Source organism: Rhinoderma darwinii, chromosome 2 (genome assembly GCF_050947455.1).
Source record: "Rhinoderma darwinii isolate aRhiDar2 chromosome 2, aRhiDar2.hap1, whole genome shotgun sequence".
NCBI lineage: Eukaryota > Metazoa > Chordata > Amphibia > Anura > Rhinodermatidae > Rhinoderma > Rhinoderma darwinii.
Window position 1 is genome coordinate 305,399,696 of NC_134688.1, and position 17,828 is coordinate 305,417,523.

Genomic DNA, 17,828 nt, shown 5'->3' on the forward strand with positions numbered 1-17,828 from the left:
CATGGTTTTTGTCTGTGCGGTTTTTACAAGTGAAACTTGTTAAATAAATGTGTTTCCCCTGTAAAAACCGCACAAGCAAAAAAACGCGGTTTTGCCGCGATATTTGAAGCGTTTTTTTTTTTTACCACACGGCCAAAAATGTCTCATCTAAATTCACCCAGTAAACCAGAGATAATAGATGTGGTAACAAGGTTAACTTCCGCTTACAAATGTAGGCAGGCGCTACTGCGGACACCTCGTTTGGGGTCCTGTCTACAGAGGGAAGTACGCCCGCTTCGCGCAGTCTCTTTCCTTTCCTGCTCAGGCCTCCGAGAAAGCTGCCGAGGTGAGCTGCTACCGGCGCCTGTTAATCCGTCGTACATCCCGGCCATCGGGTGCTTGTCTGTCTGTGTTTATGCTCCTCCGTGTACAGGAGCTCTGGAGGGACGGTATCCGCCAGCTCTCTCTGAGGTTTCATTTATAATGAGGTGGTAATCGGTGAAGATTACGGCCTACTTGGCTGACGGCTCTGGACTCCGGCAATATGCTGGGAAGCCGCGGCGTCGGTTATTACATCTTGAAGGTGTATTAAGTGCTCCATGTAATCGTATTGTTTGTCAGAATTGTGTCGTTCGCGGCTGCTGGAAATGTAGTCTTGTGTACTAACTACATGACTGCACTCCAAGGAACCAGGGGCATTGACTACTACCCACAGCAGCGTGACGGCACAGTGTGAAAGTAGTGCACCAAATTGTGTGTAGTGGTAATGTATAGAGCGAGACGAGTGGTGGTGGAGCTGGTCAGGAAACCTTGTAAGATACTGGTGGTTGGCATGATTCTGAGCTGGCAGGATCCATGTGATGCTTCAGCTGGCACTATGGGCTATGTTTCTGCACGATCTCGGCCCGGTTTACACTGGCTTGAGTTCTGTTTGAAGGATCAATGACAAATGTTTTTAAAGTAATTCCATTGATGTATAAGGTTTGGTTTATCCTGGCAGAAGCTGGGCACGGTTGGTCACATGTAATGTGTCCGTTCTTTGTGAATGTTTTTTTATTCCTGTAAGAATTGAATAACTAAATGTTGTTTCCCCCTCAGATGCTGATGCCCAAGAAAGATCGCATTGCTATCTATGAGCTCCTTTTTAAGGAGGGAGTTATGGTGGCCAAGAAGGACGTACATATGCCAAAGCATCCAGAACTTTGTGACAAGAATGTGCCCAACCTCCACGTCATGAAGGCTATGCAGGTAATGGAACATTGTTATACAAACATTGTGCGAGAATTAGGTGTCCCATTACTTTTAATAACGCTTAGTTGACTAAAATCTTCTATGAAAAGGGGGAACCTCGTGTGCGAGTGCCATGCGAATAGTCTTCGGGGCTGTAGTAGCGGTTTATTTTCCTTAAATTCGTATTTCTCTTCCTTTAGTCTCTGAAGTCATGTGGGTACGTTAAAGAACAGTTTGCCTGGCGTCACTTCTACTGGTACCTGACAAATGAAGGTATCCAGTATCTGCGGGATTTCTTGCACCTACCACCAGAGATCGTTCCTGCTACTCTAAGAAGGAGTCGTCCTGAGACGGGCAGACCACGACCTAAAGGTGAGAGAATTGTAGTGGTTAGGATTACGCCTGGTCTCATGGCTTCTGCAGGCTTGGGCTGTGCCAGTTCTCATAATGAAAGTGTTATTTTGCCACACCTGTAGCTAATGTGATGTACAGTGGCATCTTAGACTATGTTCAGACCAGCGTGTCCCAATTTGGTGCGTAAAGAATGCAGCGGTTTAACTACTTCTCTTGTCCGTTTGCATATTGGCATCAGTGTGCCAAATCTGCGTGTGGCGTGCGGTTTTCACGTGCGTGCATGCACTTTTTTTTTTATTTTTTTTGTAAACTTGGTTCTCTGCTTTTCAATGTATTTGACGCATACAGCACACGGATGTTGTCCGTGGTTTTCATGCCCCCGTAGACTTCAATGGGCAACTAGGTGCGTGAAAACACACCATATAGGACATGAAGTGAGTTTCACGAAATGGAGACGTTGAGTGAAATTCAACACGTGTGAATCGCCCCATTGAATTGCATGGTTCTGTGTGCTGTAAGTGATTTCAGCACACGAGATGAGTATTCCAGTCTAAATAAGCCCATAAAAGAACACTGTGACTATGTCTGTGAAAGGGCACATAGGGATTCTCTTTAAAGAGGCTCAGTCACCACATTATAAGTGCCCTATCTCCTACATAAGGAGATGGGCGCTATAATGTAGGTGACAGCAGTGCTTTTTATTTAATAAAACGATCTGTTTTCACCACTTTATTAGCGGTTTTAGATGTATGCTAATGAGTTGCTTAATGCCCAAGTGGGCATGTTTTTACTTTAGACCAAGTGGGCGTTGTACAGGGGAGTGTAATGCGCTGACCAATCAGTGACCAATCAGCGTCATGCACTCCTCTCCATTCATTTACTCAGCGCATAGTGATCCTTTTAGATCGCTATGTGCTGTCTTATACTAACATTAACGATACTGAAGTGTTTAGACAGTGAATAGACATTCCACGGGATGTCTATTCACAATCTCTGCACTTCGTTACTGTTTCTGTGGTAGTTACAGCAGAGCAAGCGTAATCCCGCGAGATTACACTGTAGATGACAGGTTACAATGAGATTACGCTTCCTCTGCTGTAACTACCACAGACAGAGTAACGAAGTGCAGAGATTGTGAATAGACATCCCGTGGAATGTCTATTCACTGTCTAAACACTTCAGTGTTGTTAATGTGTTAGTATAAGACAGCACATAAGGATCTAGCAGGATCCCTATGCGCTGAGTAAATGAATGGAGAGAAGTGCATAATGCTGATTGGTTAGCGTCATACACTCCTCTATACAACGCCCACTTGGTCAATAGAAAAACACGTCCATTGAGAAACTCATTAGCATGAAACGAAAATCACAAAGTGGTGAAAGTCGTTTGTTTTCTTTAAATAAAAAGCATTACTGTCCCCTACATTATAGCGCACATCTCCTTATGTAGGAGATAGGGCACTTATAATGTGGTGGCAGAGCCTCTTTAAATCCTTATATAGTTGACCTCCCCCTCAGGCATTGCACTGGGCATGATGCTGTTTGTGTTCTTTGTCTTGTATTGGCTACTATCCCTCACTGCCTGTGTCTGTTTCTGTTTTAAGCATTGTAATAAAATTGAGAACCCCTTTTCCACTGAAGTGAAAAGTTATCCAATTTTCTTTACATGCTTTGTTTCAATTCCTCAATGTGAAACTGGTGAAAAGTTGGAACACTGAAGGGGAGATTTATTAAGGGCCTGTTCACATCACCGTTCGCTTTCCGTTGGAGGTTTCAGTTGTAGAACCCCGCAACGGAAAGTCAAACGGAAACCACATCTTGCGTTTGCATCACTATTGATATCAACGGTGACGGAAACATTGCTAATGGTTTCCGTTTGCCTCCGTTCAGGCAGGTTTCCGTTTTTCCGACGGAATCAATAACGCAGTCGACTGCGCTATTTATTCCGTCGGTTAAACGGAAACCTTCCGGAATGGTGACGAACGGAAACCATTAGCAATGTTTCCGTCACCATTGATATCAATAGTGATGCAAATGGAAGCTGTGGTTTCCGTTTGACTTTCCATTGTGGGGTTCACCTGACGGGAACCCCGGAACGGAAAGCCAACACTGATGTGAACAGGCCCTAAGACCAGCATTTCACACCCTGACTTAAATATACGGATCGCTGGAGTAAAATGCGTCTAATTTATTAAGAGGCGTACGACTTCATAAATTAGGCACAACTCTGGCTGACCTGGTGTAGAGCAGTTTGTCGATTCCCCTCCCCCCAAGTATATTAGAAAGTTGTATCGTTTTCCATTTACAGCGAGATCACACTGTACATGACAGCAAGAGCGTGATCTCGAGTAAGTGACACACCCTAACGTTACTGAAGCGTCGTGAGTGTTTAATAGACATCACATCCTGGTTGGACGCGATGTCTATTAACTCTCAAGACACTTCAGTAACGTTAATGTGTGTGTATGTGGCTGCACATAGTGAACAATGCAGGATCACTATTTTCAGAGTAAATGAATGGAGGAGTGCATGATGCTGATTGGTCAGCGTCATACACTTCTCTCCACAACACCCACTTGGTCAAAAGTAAAACACGCCCAGTTGAGCATTAAGAAAGTCATCATTATAAAGATAAAATAGCTCTCAACTTGGTGAAAAATGATAGTTTTTCTAAATAAAAACCACTGCTGTTACCTACATTACAGCGCCGATCACATTATGTAGAAGATAGGACACTTATAATATGGTGACAACAGAGCCTCTATGTCCTGGTGCAGGGGGGGTGATGTATGGAGCGTGCTGTACGAGCCCCATACACTGTGTTTTACAGCTGAGACACAAGACTAACGGGCAGGAACAGCAATCACTGTTCCTGGCCATTTAACCCCCTCAAATGCTGCGGTCAATTGCGACCGCAACATTTTAAGACGTTAAAAAGAGAGTTGCTGGTCTCCTCTGACATCTCATTGGTGCCCCCCACAATGCAATCGGGGGTTGCTGATGGTTGTAATGAGGGCCCCCTAGACTGCCTTCACAAGCTCTCCCTCACGAGGAGTTGAGGAAGACCTGTACACTGCACATGCCTCCGTGGCATTTGTGATTGTGGCGCCATGTGCATTAAAATGCAGCTACGTGTTTGATCGTCACTAGAGGTATGGTTACGCTGCTTTCCCAGTCCATGTAGCGCCATCTATGTCAAAACTGTTTTATGGTAGAGGTATTGTGCATAATCTGGCACTTCATGATTTCATATTGTATCGTCTAGTAAGCCGATGTTTTAATAGTTCTGTGGTATTAACGTTTAGTCTTAGCCAGTGCACCTTAATTATAAATTATTTTTTTTTTCCTTCCTTTTTGATTAAGACTGCAGTTTGTGGCTCTATTTTTACAAAAAATGTTTGCTTTCACTTAGGTTTGGAGGGCGAACGTCCTGCCCGCTTGTCCCGTGGAGAGACCGATAGAGATACATACAGACGCAGTGCTGCTCCACGTAAGTGTCCATTGGATGAAATAATATTTGCTTAATTGACCCCATTAGGTTGGTTATTTTTATTTCATGGTTTTTGTTTTTCTTCCCCCTCCTCCGTGGCAGCTGGCGCAGACAAGAAGGCAGAGGCTGGAGCTGGAGCCTCTACAGAATTTCAGTTTGTAAGTTTACTTTAAAATCTCACACTATATATTTTTTTATTTGTGTAAAAAGGAGGTAAAGCCTAAATCTCTATGTATGTAATCGTTAAAGTCTGACAGTCATCAGCATGATATCTACTCATAAATGTCCAAGTCCAGTTTGATTGTTAAAATATCCACACAAGTTGTTTTCCATTGTACAGTTAGGGTAAGGCCACATGAAGCGGCCATTACACGGTCACAACGCGGCCAACGACCTCACCGTCGCCATATTTGGTGCGGCTGTCAAATTGCTTGTTAGTGGCCTCATGTTAATGCGGGTAAAACATCCTTTTAAGTAGAAAGGCCATGAATTAATGCACCCTTTATGGCCGCATGATTTTGCAGGTTACAACAAGTTGCCCCCTATTTGTAAGTTACAGGGTAACTTGCTAATCGGACCCCCACCATTTAAGAGATTGGGGATCCAGACGTTGGCCAGACCCCAAGTTTGGACCGAGCGGCAGGTCGCTCATGCGCATTTCCGCTTCATTCATTCTCTACAGCAGCGACGGAAAAACCCGAACACTGCGCTCTATCTCCGGCACTCCCATAGAGAAAGAATGGAGTGGCAGTATGCATGAGCGACCTGCCGCTTGGTTCAAACTTGGGGTCTGACCAACGTCTGGATCCCCAATCTCTTAAACGGTGGGGGTCCGAGCTGTCGTGCAACCACCGATCAGCAAGTTACCCCTTACCCTAAGGATAGGGGCTAACTTGTTGTAACCGGAATACCCCTTAAGGTATTTGACAGCCGTGCCTAACATAGTACCAGCGCGGTGGTTGGCCGCGTTACGACCGTGTCGGGGCCGCTCCGTGTGGCCTTACCCGAACTCAAAAACTTTACTCTGAAATTGCCCCTTTTTTGCTATTTCTGATTTTGTTTAACTCCTTCCTGACACTTGGTGGCTGAACCACCTCTATACTTGGCAGGTGTCTTCTGTGTTACAGATGATGCTTTACTGTAATGGCCGGGAACAGATGGAACTCCGGTCCCAGCCACTTGGATGCCGCAGTCAACAGCTGCGGCATCTAAGCTGTTAGAAAGAGGGAATGGTCCCTCTGTCGCCACATTGGCCTCGACTAGATCGTAGGGTGCCGATGGTTGTCATGACAGCGGGTTCGGTTAAGCTTAATACAAGCTAGTAAAATTGCTGTACACTGGAATACATCTGTATTGTACAAGCGATCAAACTATCGCTTGTTCAAGTCCCATAGAGGGACTAAAAAGGTAAAAGTTTAGCAATGTATAAAATATATTAAAAGTTAGTCTCCCCTGACGTCATGTAAAGATGTCTGTAAAGATTTGTACTATTCTAATATGTTAATACCTATACCAGACTGTGAAGACTACTAGTATATCCAGAAAATGAAACACACATAGCACAAGTCATGTACCATGACAATATAAAATAAACTTTATTGAAATATACATTGGCCATCAAAATATAAAATCAATATAGCACACAGTTAAAAAGGAGAGTATGGAGGAGCTGCGTGAATAATCCAATATATATGCTACCATACTAAAAACATCCTGTGATGTGGTAACAAATGCAGATATCTATAGAAAAGATAATCATATAGATCAAGTATTTGGACAACAGAAGCACATAAATATATTTAGCACCTAACAGAAGAGCACGCAATTGTGCATGCATATAAGAGTATACAGCTAAAGCTCCAAGTTGCACCCAAAACAAAGACCATGCTTTATAAATAAAGGATATTGCACAAACCCATGGACTGCATGATGGGAAGCACGCAGGAACACTCCACACTGACCGCCCCCGACGCACGTTTCGCCGTCAGCTTTCTCAAGGGGTACTGACTGATGGGATAGTGGTTGTTTTAAATATAAAATGCAGAGGGAGGGGACTACACGAATAGCCAAACACTAAGCAGTGTTCACAGCATATGGAGATCTGCAATCACAGATCAAATTACACCTACCATGCTGCAGGCACCATTAGGCTATGTTCACACAGGGCACTTTGCAGGAGGAACACCCGCCTCAAAATTCTGTTTGGAAGTCCGAGGCAGATATTCTAATATGTTATTTAACCTGCAGGGCGAATTTCCGTAAAAAAGAATAAGTGATCAAAAAGTAAAATTGTGCCAATAAAATTACATCTCGCTCCATCCAATAAAAATGAAGTTATTGCGCTCAGAATATGGCAACATGGAACAATTTTTTTTATTTTTTTGTTTTAAAACACTTTCAGTGTGAAAGTAGTGACACACAAAGCTAATGTACATTTGGTACCGCCGTAATCGTATCGACCTGCAGAATAAAGTTAATGTCATTTTTGCCGTACAGTGAATGCTGTAAGATTAAGACTTAAAGAGGCTCTGTCAACACATAAGTGGCCTATCTTGTACATAATATGATCGGCGCTGTAATGTAGATAACAGCTGTGTTATTTATTTAGATAAACGATAATTTAATAGACAACTTGGCGTGTTTATTACTATATGACCAAGTGGGTGTTGTACAGAGGAGTGTATGACGCTGACCAATCAGCATCATACACTTCTCCCCATTCATTTACACTGCAGATCGTGATATATCTATATCGCTATGTGCAGCCACATAAACATACTATAACGTTACTCATGTGTCCTGACAATGAATATACATTACCTCCAGCCAGGACGTGACGTGTATTCATTCTCCTGACCACTTCTATAGCGTCTCTGAGTTACCACACAGCGAGATCTCGCTGTGAATGACAGCTTACAGCGTAATCTGGCGAAGCTACGCCTGCTGAAAAATAAGTTGGCTTTTGAAGGGCAGGGAAGAAATTGGCTTAGCCGGGAAGGAGTTAAGAAAAAAACCTCAAACACAGCGCTGAGCCATAATAAAAATGCTCACCCTACTTGACTGTACTTATAAAGAAAATTAAAAATGTAGTTCGACATGCTGACTTCAGCGGTCTGTCACTTATTGGAGAACTTACATGCAGCCTGTTAAGGGGTTAAACTACATACCCTAATGGCTAACATGTACGCAGTATGTTCACACGCAGAGTTTTCAAGTGTATTTCGGGGTGTAAAAGCCTCACAATATGACTGAAAAACACGAGCTGAACGCCTACAAACATCTGTCCATTGAAATGAATGGGAAAAAAACAGCGTTCTGTTCAGACAGGGCGTCTTTTTACACAGCTATTTTAAAGAAACGCAGTGTAAAAAGGAGCATCTCACTTCCGTTGTTGGAGCTGTTTTCATTGTCGATAGAAAAACTGCTCAAAACATGAAACACCTCAAAGGGTTTTCAGAAGTTGTTTTTTTTGACTGCGTGTGAACGTACCCTTAAGCGGAAGTATGGAGCGTGCTCACGGGCTGAGCGTGCTCCATTCTCAGTGGGTTTCGGCTGTGTAATACAGCCAACACCTCACTATAATGGGCTGAATCACAGATCACTTTGATTCTGCCCGTTTAACACCTTAAATGCCACGGTCAATCGTGACTGGCATTTAAATTGTTCGGAGGGTCCCCCTCGTTCTATGTGCCATCGGCCCCCACAATGCGATGGGGGCCTAATGGCAGGGTTTCAAAGGAGACGTTCAGTATAGTGATATACTGCAATACATTAGTATTGCAGTATATCATGCAAGCGATCCAACGATCACTGGTTCGAGTCTCCTAAGGAACTTTAAAAAAAAAAAACCTTTTCCCATTTTTGTTTTTCTCTAAAGCAATGTAAAAATATTAATAAAAGCTATAATTGGCATTGCAGCGTCTGTAAAAGTCAAACGATCACAATATAGCGTTGTTTAACACGCTCTGTGAACACCGTAAAAAAAAAAAAATCTCTCGCAAATTGCTGTTTTTTGTTACCTTGGCTCCCAAAAAAAATTGAATAAAAACTGATAAATGGTATCGGTAAAAACGACAGCTAGTCTAGTGAAAAAGAAGTCCTCACATCGCTAAATGTACTAAAAAATAAAGTTATGGGTCTGAGTATGGCAACACAAAACGTTTTTTTTTTTTTTGTCCGTTAAAACCTAAAAAAAAACATACATTTGGTATCGCCGTAATCGTATCAACCTGTAGAATAAGGTAACCGTGTAACTTTCACCGCCTGATGGATGCTGTTAAAATCCCAAAAAAATTGTGTAATCGCAGTTTTTTTTTTTGGCCATTTCACCCCACAATTATTTATTTTTAGTTTCGCAGTACATTATGCATTACAGTAAATGGTGCCATGAATAACTACAACTTGTCCAGCAAAAAATAAGCCTTCATACATTTATGTTGACAAAAAAATAAACTTCTGGCTTGGGGAAGGCTGGGAGAAACTCTTCAACACTTACAGACCCTTAATGACCAGTCCTGTTTGGGCCTTAAAGGCTAAACACCTGTTGAATCAAATAATTTTTCTAACTGATTTTCGTGTGCTTAGAATAGTAAAATAAAAATAATTTTCATGCTTTTTGGCTTCAGCAACCTGCATGTATTCCAATACGCTGCTGAATGCTGTTCAGTCATTCTTTCGGCTTGTCTGCTCATTTAAAGGGAATGTGTTGCCAGCAAAACGTGTTTTTTTTTTTTTGTTTTTTTTTTTGTTAAACAATTAGTATGTAGGTGATTAAACATTGTTCTAATTTTTTTTTTCACGAGTCAGAAAATATTATCAATTGGATTCTAATTTATAATATTTTCCATTGCTGGCCACTAGATGGAGCCATTCCCAAAATTGCAGCATTGCATGTGGTAAAGCAACCACATTGCTTTATGCTGCAAAATTGGGAAAAAATCCCTCGCTCTAGTGAGCTCTCAGAATCCCCCCCTCCTTTATCCTGGCTAGTGCCGGGAGAAACGAGGGGTTTGAACGGTCTAACCTCCTACACTGTGTGTCGCCATTTTTTGAGCTAACACACAGTGTAGAAGGTTAACATACCGTAGTAAACACACTGAAACACGAACATACATAGAAATAACTTACCTGCTCCAGTCGCCGTCGCTCCCTCCGGTCCATCCGCTCCGTCTGCTGCCGCTGCTCCATGTGCACAAGTCCGGAAGCCGCGACCGGAAGTAGTAATATTACTGTCCGGCCGCGACTTCTGGTCCACAGGAAAATGGCGCCGGACGGCGCGCATTTCAAATTGAACTGTGTGGGAGCGGCGCATGCGCCGTTCCCACACAGCGGCGTACATGATAGTGGATGGAACGGGCCCCGTTCGCAGTCCCTATGGGACTGGAGCTGCCGTATTCCATGTCTGTATGTGTTGTTAATCGACACCTACAGAAATGGAAAAAAAAATGGCAGCCCCCATAGGGAAGAAAGTGTAAAAATAAAAAGTAACACACAAATTAATCCAAACGTTTTTAATAAAGCACGAACATCTTTAACATATTAAAAAAAAAATTGTGGTGACACTGTTCCTTTAACACTCTCCCCTGCAAATGGACGTGACTGTACATCCATTTTAAGGCTTACTTACCGCAAATGGGCGTACAGTCACGTCCTGAAGATGGAAGTGAGCACAGAAGCTGTGCTCAATCTTCAGCAGGTGTCGGCTGTAATATACAGCTGACATCCCACTGCAACGGCTGCGATAGCAGTTACCACCTATTGTTGCCATTTAACTCCTCAAATGCGGACGTCCATAGGGATGGCTGCATTTAAGTAGTTGACATTGGGAGGGGGCTCCCTCTGTACCCCATCAGGCCCCCCCTGCAAGTGGGGGTTGCTATGGTAACCAGGAAGTCTAGCAACAGCTTCCTGGTGGGCCGTTTTTAAAAAGGCACGTAAAAAAGAAGCGCATGTCACTTCTTAAACCATTTGTGGAGCAGTTTTTCACTGGGTCAATAGAAAAAAACGCTCCAAAGAAGTCCGTCAAAACGCTTGATGTATAAAAAGGCTGAAAATCAGTGTTTCCCCTTGAAAACGGCTTTGTATTTTACAGCTGTTTTTTGTTTAGTGTGTGAACATACCCTTACAATACACTACATATGTAGTGCAGTGTATTGTACAGAGGATCAGGCCTTCAAGTCCTCTAGGAAGTGTGGAAAATAAAGTTTTAAAAAAATTAGTTCAGGTTTAAGTAATAAAAACTATAGCCCCTGTAGTCCTTTTTATAATTGGAAAAAATTATATTATCGCTGCGTCTTATAACGGCCTGAACTATAAAAATATGATTTTCCCATACTGAGCACCATAAAAAAAATCACTTTTTTTTGGTCACCTTGTCTCAAAAAAAAAAAAAAAATGGATTAAAAAGTGATCAAAAAGTTGCGAGTACCAATAAAAACTACAGTCATGCAAAAATCAAGCCCTCCCACAGCGATATCAACTGAAAAATAAAAAAGTTAAGGCTCAGAAAATGGCGACACTAAAACATGATTTTTTTAGAAAGGAGTATTTTTATTGTGGGGAAAGTAGTAAAACCTAAGAAAAAAACAAACTATAAATTTGGTATCGCTGTAATCTTATTGACCCACGGAATAAAGTTAACATGTTTATACTGCACGGTGAACAAGGTAAAATAAAACCGTTCTAGAATTGATGTTTTTTGGTTTCCTCGTCTCCTAAAAAATGGGAAAATAGTAAAGTAAAACAAAACCTGCATGTACCCCAAAATGTAACCAATAAAATGTACAGCTCACGCCACGAAAACTAATCCCTCAACCGAAAAATAAAATGTTCTGACTCGCAACGCAATCATGGCCCAGGCTAACTTTTTAGGTCCAGTAGTTTTTCGCTAAAAACCCCACCTCGACCCGGGCTCCTTAGCCCGCTGTTTGATAACCCAGAATTTTTACCAGCCGTCAATAAGAAAGAGTTTATGATTTGGTCCTCTTCTGAAAACACGAGACTGTCAGGTACTGTCGGATGGGGGGAAGCTCCCTTCCTGGTCTGAGTTGCGATTCTATTGCCCGGGGAGGAAGCTTTCCTGGATGGAGCATGCCCAATTGTCCACCTTTTTACGCTCGGCGCTACCGGGTGGGATACGTATCGACACTAGCACTGCGTTTGAGTCGTTGTTGCTTCAAACTGAGCCTCCGGATCGGGTGATATCTAACCTGCATACCTTACTCTCAGAGGCCGGTGACGACCAGCCTCCTGCATACGTCGGCACATGGGAGCGAGAACTAGGAGTAGTCCTGTCACAGGCTGAGTGGGATCGAATATTTTTTCTGACTCACAAAATGCCGGTGGCATGTCAGGCACAGGAAAAAAACTTCAAAATCCTGACTAGATGGTACCGTTGCCCACAGAATCTGAACAGAATGTACCCTGAGGTGTCAGATTTGTGTTGGAGATGCGGGACTGAGACCGGAACAATGTTGCACATCTGGTGGTCATGTCACGTTTTGCAGACCTTCTGGAAAGCGATTTTTGAAATCTATACAGAAGTAGATGGTACACCGTTGGTACCCACTCCTCAAATGGCTTTGCTATCCCTAATTCCGGGCCCTCTGCCGAGTATTAGAAAGGGGCTGCTAAGGCATTTCCTGACTGCGGCACGAACAGTTATTCCTAGACATTGGAAGTCCACCGGGCCGCCCTCGGTTGTGGAATGGGTAGTGGAGATGGACTCTGTGTCGAATGGAATCTCTGGTTGCAGAGGACAGTGATCGCATTGGTGCGGTTCTTTCTCTGTGGAGTACATGGTCGTCCTTCAAATCTGGTCCACACGTTGCTAAATGGCTAGGCGGAACCCCCCCATAGAGGGGTCGGTCAGTTGCAGTCTGCTGAATTGGGGGCTCCTGTCTGGGAGAAGGGAACCTTCTCTTTCTATTTCTCGCTATTTCCGGGTTTTTTCCCTATCTCTCTTCCCTTTCTCCTTCCTCCTTCCTTTAGTGGGAATGGAAGGATAACACACACCCTACGCAAAGCTTTAATTATATTTTTATAAAGAAACTTTATCAAATAGAGATAATGCATATATTCTGAGAAGTGAATTTGGGGGTAAGGTGTTTGGGTAATATGTGGAAACATGTTAACATCTTACCTGAGAGAAATATAGATAATACAAAATAACATGTATGTATACTGAAATGTTTTTCTTGAGTTTGTTTGCTCTGTACTTGTTGAAATTCTTAATAAAAATTCAGATTATGAAAAAAAAAAAACCCCCACCTCATCGTTTGCAAGACTCCACAGGTGGACCCCATGAGGAATCTTTAGGGTCTCGTGCTGCTTATAGGGCTAATGAAGTAAAAGATTAGGCAATAATGGAGCGCAGATATTTTGTCCAATACCCTGGATTTACCACATAGCCATGTCCCATGGTACATAAAGCTGACTGTCACATTGGCCTTTTATAAGGCTTACTTGATATCCTGATGTGCAGATCAGTTGAGAACATTCCTTTTAGTTTTAAGAGCTTATTATCAAGGCCCTAATATTTGGGAACCGGGGAAGGCCCAAGCACGTTTGCCCCAAAAAACATCTCCACTGGAAGCAATGCTGCCTTATTATAGCAGGGCAACACTTTCTTAGCGAAGTTCCCCAAACTGCAAACAAGGAGGACCCAAAAAGGGTATAAGAAAGGACACCATTTTAGTGCAACATCTGCCCAAAAAACCTGGCCTGTGCATAAAGGATTGTTTCCAAGCGTACCACATCAATCCATCATTTATTAATTTTATTATTCATTCACCCCATTATTACATATGTCCCACAGCCTAAGCTGAAATACCAGTAAAACCCCAAACAAAACTACTACCAAGCAAAAGCTGCGCTCCAAATGGCGGTCCTTCTGAGCCTGGCAGTGTGCCCAAACAGCGGTTTATGACTACATATGTGGTATTACTGAACTCTGGAGAACATGCTTAACGATGTATGGGGTGTATGTGTCTCCAGTGACACAAGCTGGACACTATATTGGGCACTGAAATGACATATCTGTGGAAAATGGCAATTTGAATCTGCAACATCCATTGTGCACTAATTTCTGAAACGCGGGGTCAAAATGCTCACAAAATACCTCTATGAATTTCTTCAGGGATGTAGTTTAAAAAATGGGGTAATTTTTGGGGGTTTCCACTGTACTGGTACCTCAGTGCAACATGGTGTGAGGAAACTCAGTTTGTAAAATCTCCACTCCAAAAAACAAATTTCACTCCTTCACTTTAGAGCCTTGCTGTGTCTCCAAATAGCAGTTTATGACCACATATGGGATATTGCCTTACTCAATAGAAATTGCATAACTAATTTTGGAGTGCTTTTTTTTTTTTTCTCCTGTATTCCTTGTAAAAAAAATTAAAAATGTTGAACTAGAACTAAATATAAGAAAAAAATGTAGATTTAAATTTTCACGGCCCAATTCTAATAAAATCTATAAAACACCTGTGGGGTCAAAATGCTCACTAGACACCTAATTAAATTCCTTGAGGGCTAAAGTCTCAAATGGGGTCACATCTGGGAAATTTCTACTGTACCGGTACCTCGGGAAGCTCTGCAAATGCGACAGGTCTCCCAAAAACCAATTCAGCCAAATTACGCTCAAAAAGCCAAAGGCTATGTTCACACATATAAGAAGGGAAAACAGCCCCTTATTTTTAGCCTTTTTTTTTTTTTTTTTTTTTTTTTTTTTTTTAAAGCAACTTGCGTTTTTGGAGGCATTTTTTAGGGCCGTTTTTGGAGCTGTTTTTCTATTGAGTCAATGAAAAACGGCTCCAGAAGTGACGTGCACTTTTTATGAGGCTTTTTTTTTATGCGGCCGTTTTTAAAAACAGCCGCGTAGAAAACGCTCCGTGGGAATGGAAAGCCTTTTTTCCCATTAAAATCAATGGGCAGATGTTTGGAGGCATTCACTCCCCCCTCCCCCACACACATTTTTAGCAGTTTTTCAGGGCGTTTACGGCCAGAAAAACGGCTGAAAATAGGTAGTGTGAACATACCCAAATGGTGCTCCTTCTCTTCTGAGCCCTGCCGTGTGTGCAGACAGCAGTTTATGACCACACATGGGGTATTTCCCTACTCTGGAGAAGTTGCTTTTCAGATGCTGGGGTGTTTCTTTGTTTTTTGTTTTTTTTCTCATTTCTTGAGAACAAGAAAAATGTTCAGCTAAAGCTGCGTCTTTTTTGGAAAAAAATAAAATTTATTTTTACTGCCCAATTCTAATAAAATCTAGAACACCTGTGGGGTCAAAATGCTCACTACACCCCTAGGTGAATTCCTTGTGGGGTATAGTTTTCAAAATGGGGTATTTTTTTGGGTGTTTCCTTTTTGTTTTGGCATCACAAGACCTCTTCAAACCTTAGAAGGTGCCTAAAATATATTCTAATAAAAAGAAGGCCCAAAAATCCACTAGGTGCTTCTTCACTGAGGCCTGTGCTTCAGTCCACTAGCATACTAGGGCCACATGGATATTTCTAAAAACTGCAGATAAATATTGAAATGTGGTGGTCTGTCGACGCTTTCTATTACAAAAAAAAAAAAGTATGGATTAAACTTGAATTTCTGCTAAAAAATTATTTTTACATTTCATCTCCACTTTGCTTCATTTCCTGTGAAACGCCTAAAGGGTTAAACTTTCTAAATGCTGTTTTGAATACTTTGAGGGGTGCAGTTTTTTTTATAGGGCCCTCAAAACCACTTCAGAACTGGACCCTGTTAAAATACTTTTGAAATGTTCTTAAATGTGAGAAAATGCTGCTTAATTTATAAGCCTTGTAAAATAAAAGTACGTTGAAAAAACTATGCTGACATAAAGTAGACATATGGGAAATGTTAACTAATAACTATTTTGTGTGGTATTACTATCTGTTTTCCAAGCAGATTCACTTAAATTTAGGAAAAATGCAAATTTTTGCAAATTTTGTTGTTTTTTTACAAATAAGCAATACATTTATCGACTACATTCTACGAGAAAATCTCAGAATTGCTTGGATAGGTAGTAGCATTCCGAAGTGGATGCGGTGGGGTCGGGATAAAGCGTTCCTGTCTGCTCTCCCAACTGGTCTTGGTAAACGCTTGTGTTCACAATAAAATTAGAAAAATAACAGTATTGGAGAATCTTTTCTTAGGATTCTGCGTTTTTGTTTTTTGTCTGTTATTTCTCCTAAACTTTTATTAATCGACAACTAGGTGTTGGCAGTTTGCTGGGAGTCCATATTCTGTTCAACACTGTCCAAGCAGTTCTCCGTTTCACACTGTAGGAACATGCCGCTTTGTAATGGATAACATCCTGTGGTCAGTTTATTCATCAATTTTTAGGAGGAATGACACAATGCAGAGTTCTAAGATTCTCGAGTTCAGATTTTATGTAGAATACAAGTATTTACAAAAACAGACTTGTCAGGAGGGCGGACAGGTCATCTAGGCCTCTTTCAAACGGCAGTATTTTGCTTAGTATTTGGCATCTGTATTCGGAAGCTAAAACAGAGTGGGACCTACACAGAAGTGTAATGGAAAGACTTGTACCTCTTCTGTATTTTAAACCCTCTTCTGGTTTTGACTTCTAAATACTGCTGTGTAAAAGTTGGCTTAAGCCGGATTCAGACAAACGTGATTTGCGTCCATGCAGCCCATGTGGTTTTCACGCGGGTCGCACGGACCTATACAAGTCTATGGGGCAGACAGTCCGTGAGTTTTGCGCAGCATCAGTCCGCTGCGTAAAACTCACGACATGTTCTATATTTGGGCGTTTTTCACGCATCACGCACCCATTGAAGTCAATGGGTGTGTGAAAATCACGCGCACCGTGGGACACGCGTTATTCGCGCAACAACAGTAAAAGAATGAATGTAAACAGAAAAGCCCCACGTGCTTTTCTGTTTACAAACATCCAAACGGAGTGTCATAAAGATAGCGGCTGCGCGAAAAGCACGCAGCCGCGCATCCATATGAACAGGACACACAGCTGTCACGCTGCTGCCACGCGCGCAAAACTCTCACGTTCGTCTGAATCTGCCCTAAGATGAATTCGGCACTCCTGCCACTGTTCATGTGGAGACACGTGACCGTCCCCACGAGATCCTAGTAACTGTCACGATGCTCGAACTAGCATCTGCCTGTGATGGATATGTCAGTCACTTGTTGCTAAGGGGTCAAGCCTTGTTCTTGCAAAGTTGATATGCTACTGTTTCATAATTTCTTTCTTATTTTTTTTGCAGAGAGGCGGCTTTGGACGTGGTCGTGGACAGCAACCTTCATAGTGATGTGGGTCACCTTTCTTTGTCAATAAAAAAAAATAAAAGTTTTTGTGACACAATAGCATTTTCTGCTTTTTCTTTTGTTACTACTTGTCTACCATGGCTTTAGTTGTCGTTTAATACTATTTTGTGTGTTTGGTATTGCATGTTGCCTCTTGAATAGCATGTAGAAATGGAAAATGCTGTACCTCCCCCTACACTGAGCTTTTTTTTTGAGGTGGGAATGGATGTTTGATTTTTCACAGTGGGGGTTGTCAAATTCAGTGGCGTTATGGTTTCTTGAATAACCACAAAATGATGGAACAAATCTAAATCCTATCTATAACGGTGCTTTCTGGGCGCTTTTTTGTTTCTTCCCCCTAACATGGCTTTATAGTTACATGTTTTTAAAAAAATGATCTTCCTATGGCGCCTTGAGTTTGGCACCACTGAGTGTAAACTAGTCCATACAGGTGCTACCCCTCGCTGTGCAATGTTTGCATGCAA

The 17,828-nt window shown here is 42.1% G+C and overlaps 1 protein-coding gene across 1 annotated transcript; it reads left to right on the forward strand.

Annotated features, from left to right (window-relative positions):
• The first annotated feature begins 237 nt into the window (after positions 1–237).
• RPS10 (ribosomal protein S10) lies at positions 238–17,401 on the forward strand. The gene is made up of 6 exons (XM_075853517.1): positions 238–325; positions 1,078–1,227; positions 1,410–1,581; positions 4,975–5,052; positions 5,155–5,210; positions 17,304–17,401. The coding sequence occupies exons 2-6, from the start codon at positions 1,078–1,080 to the stop codon at positions 17,343–17,345; spliced, it is 498 nt and encodes a 165-aa protein (XP_075709632.1). The 5' UTR covers positions 238–325; the 3' UTR covers positions 17,346–17,401.
• The last annotated feature ends 427 nt before the right edge of the window (positions 17,402–17,828 follow it).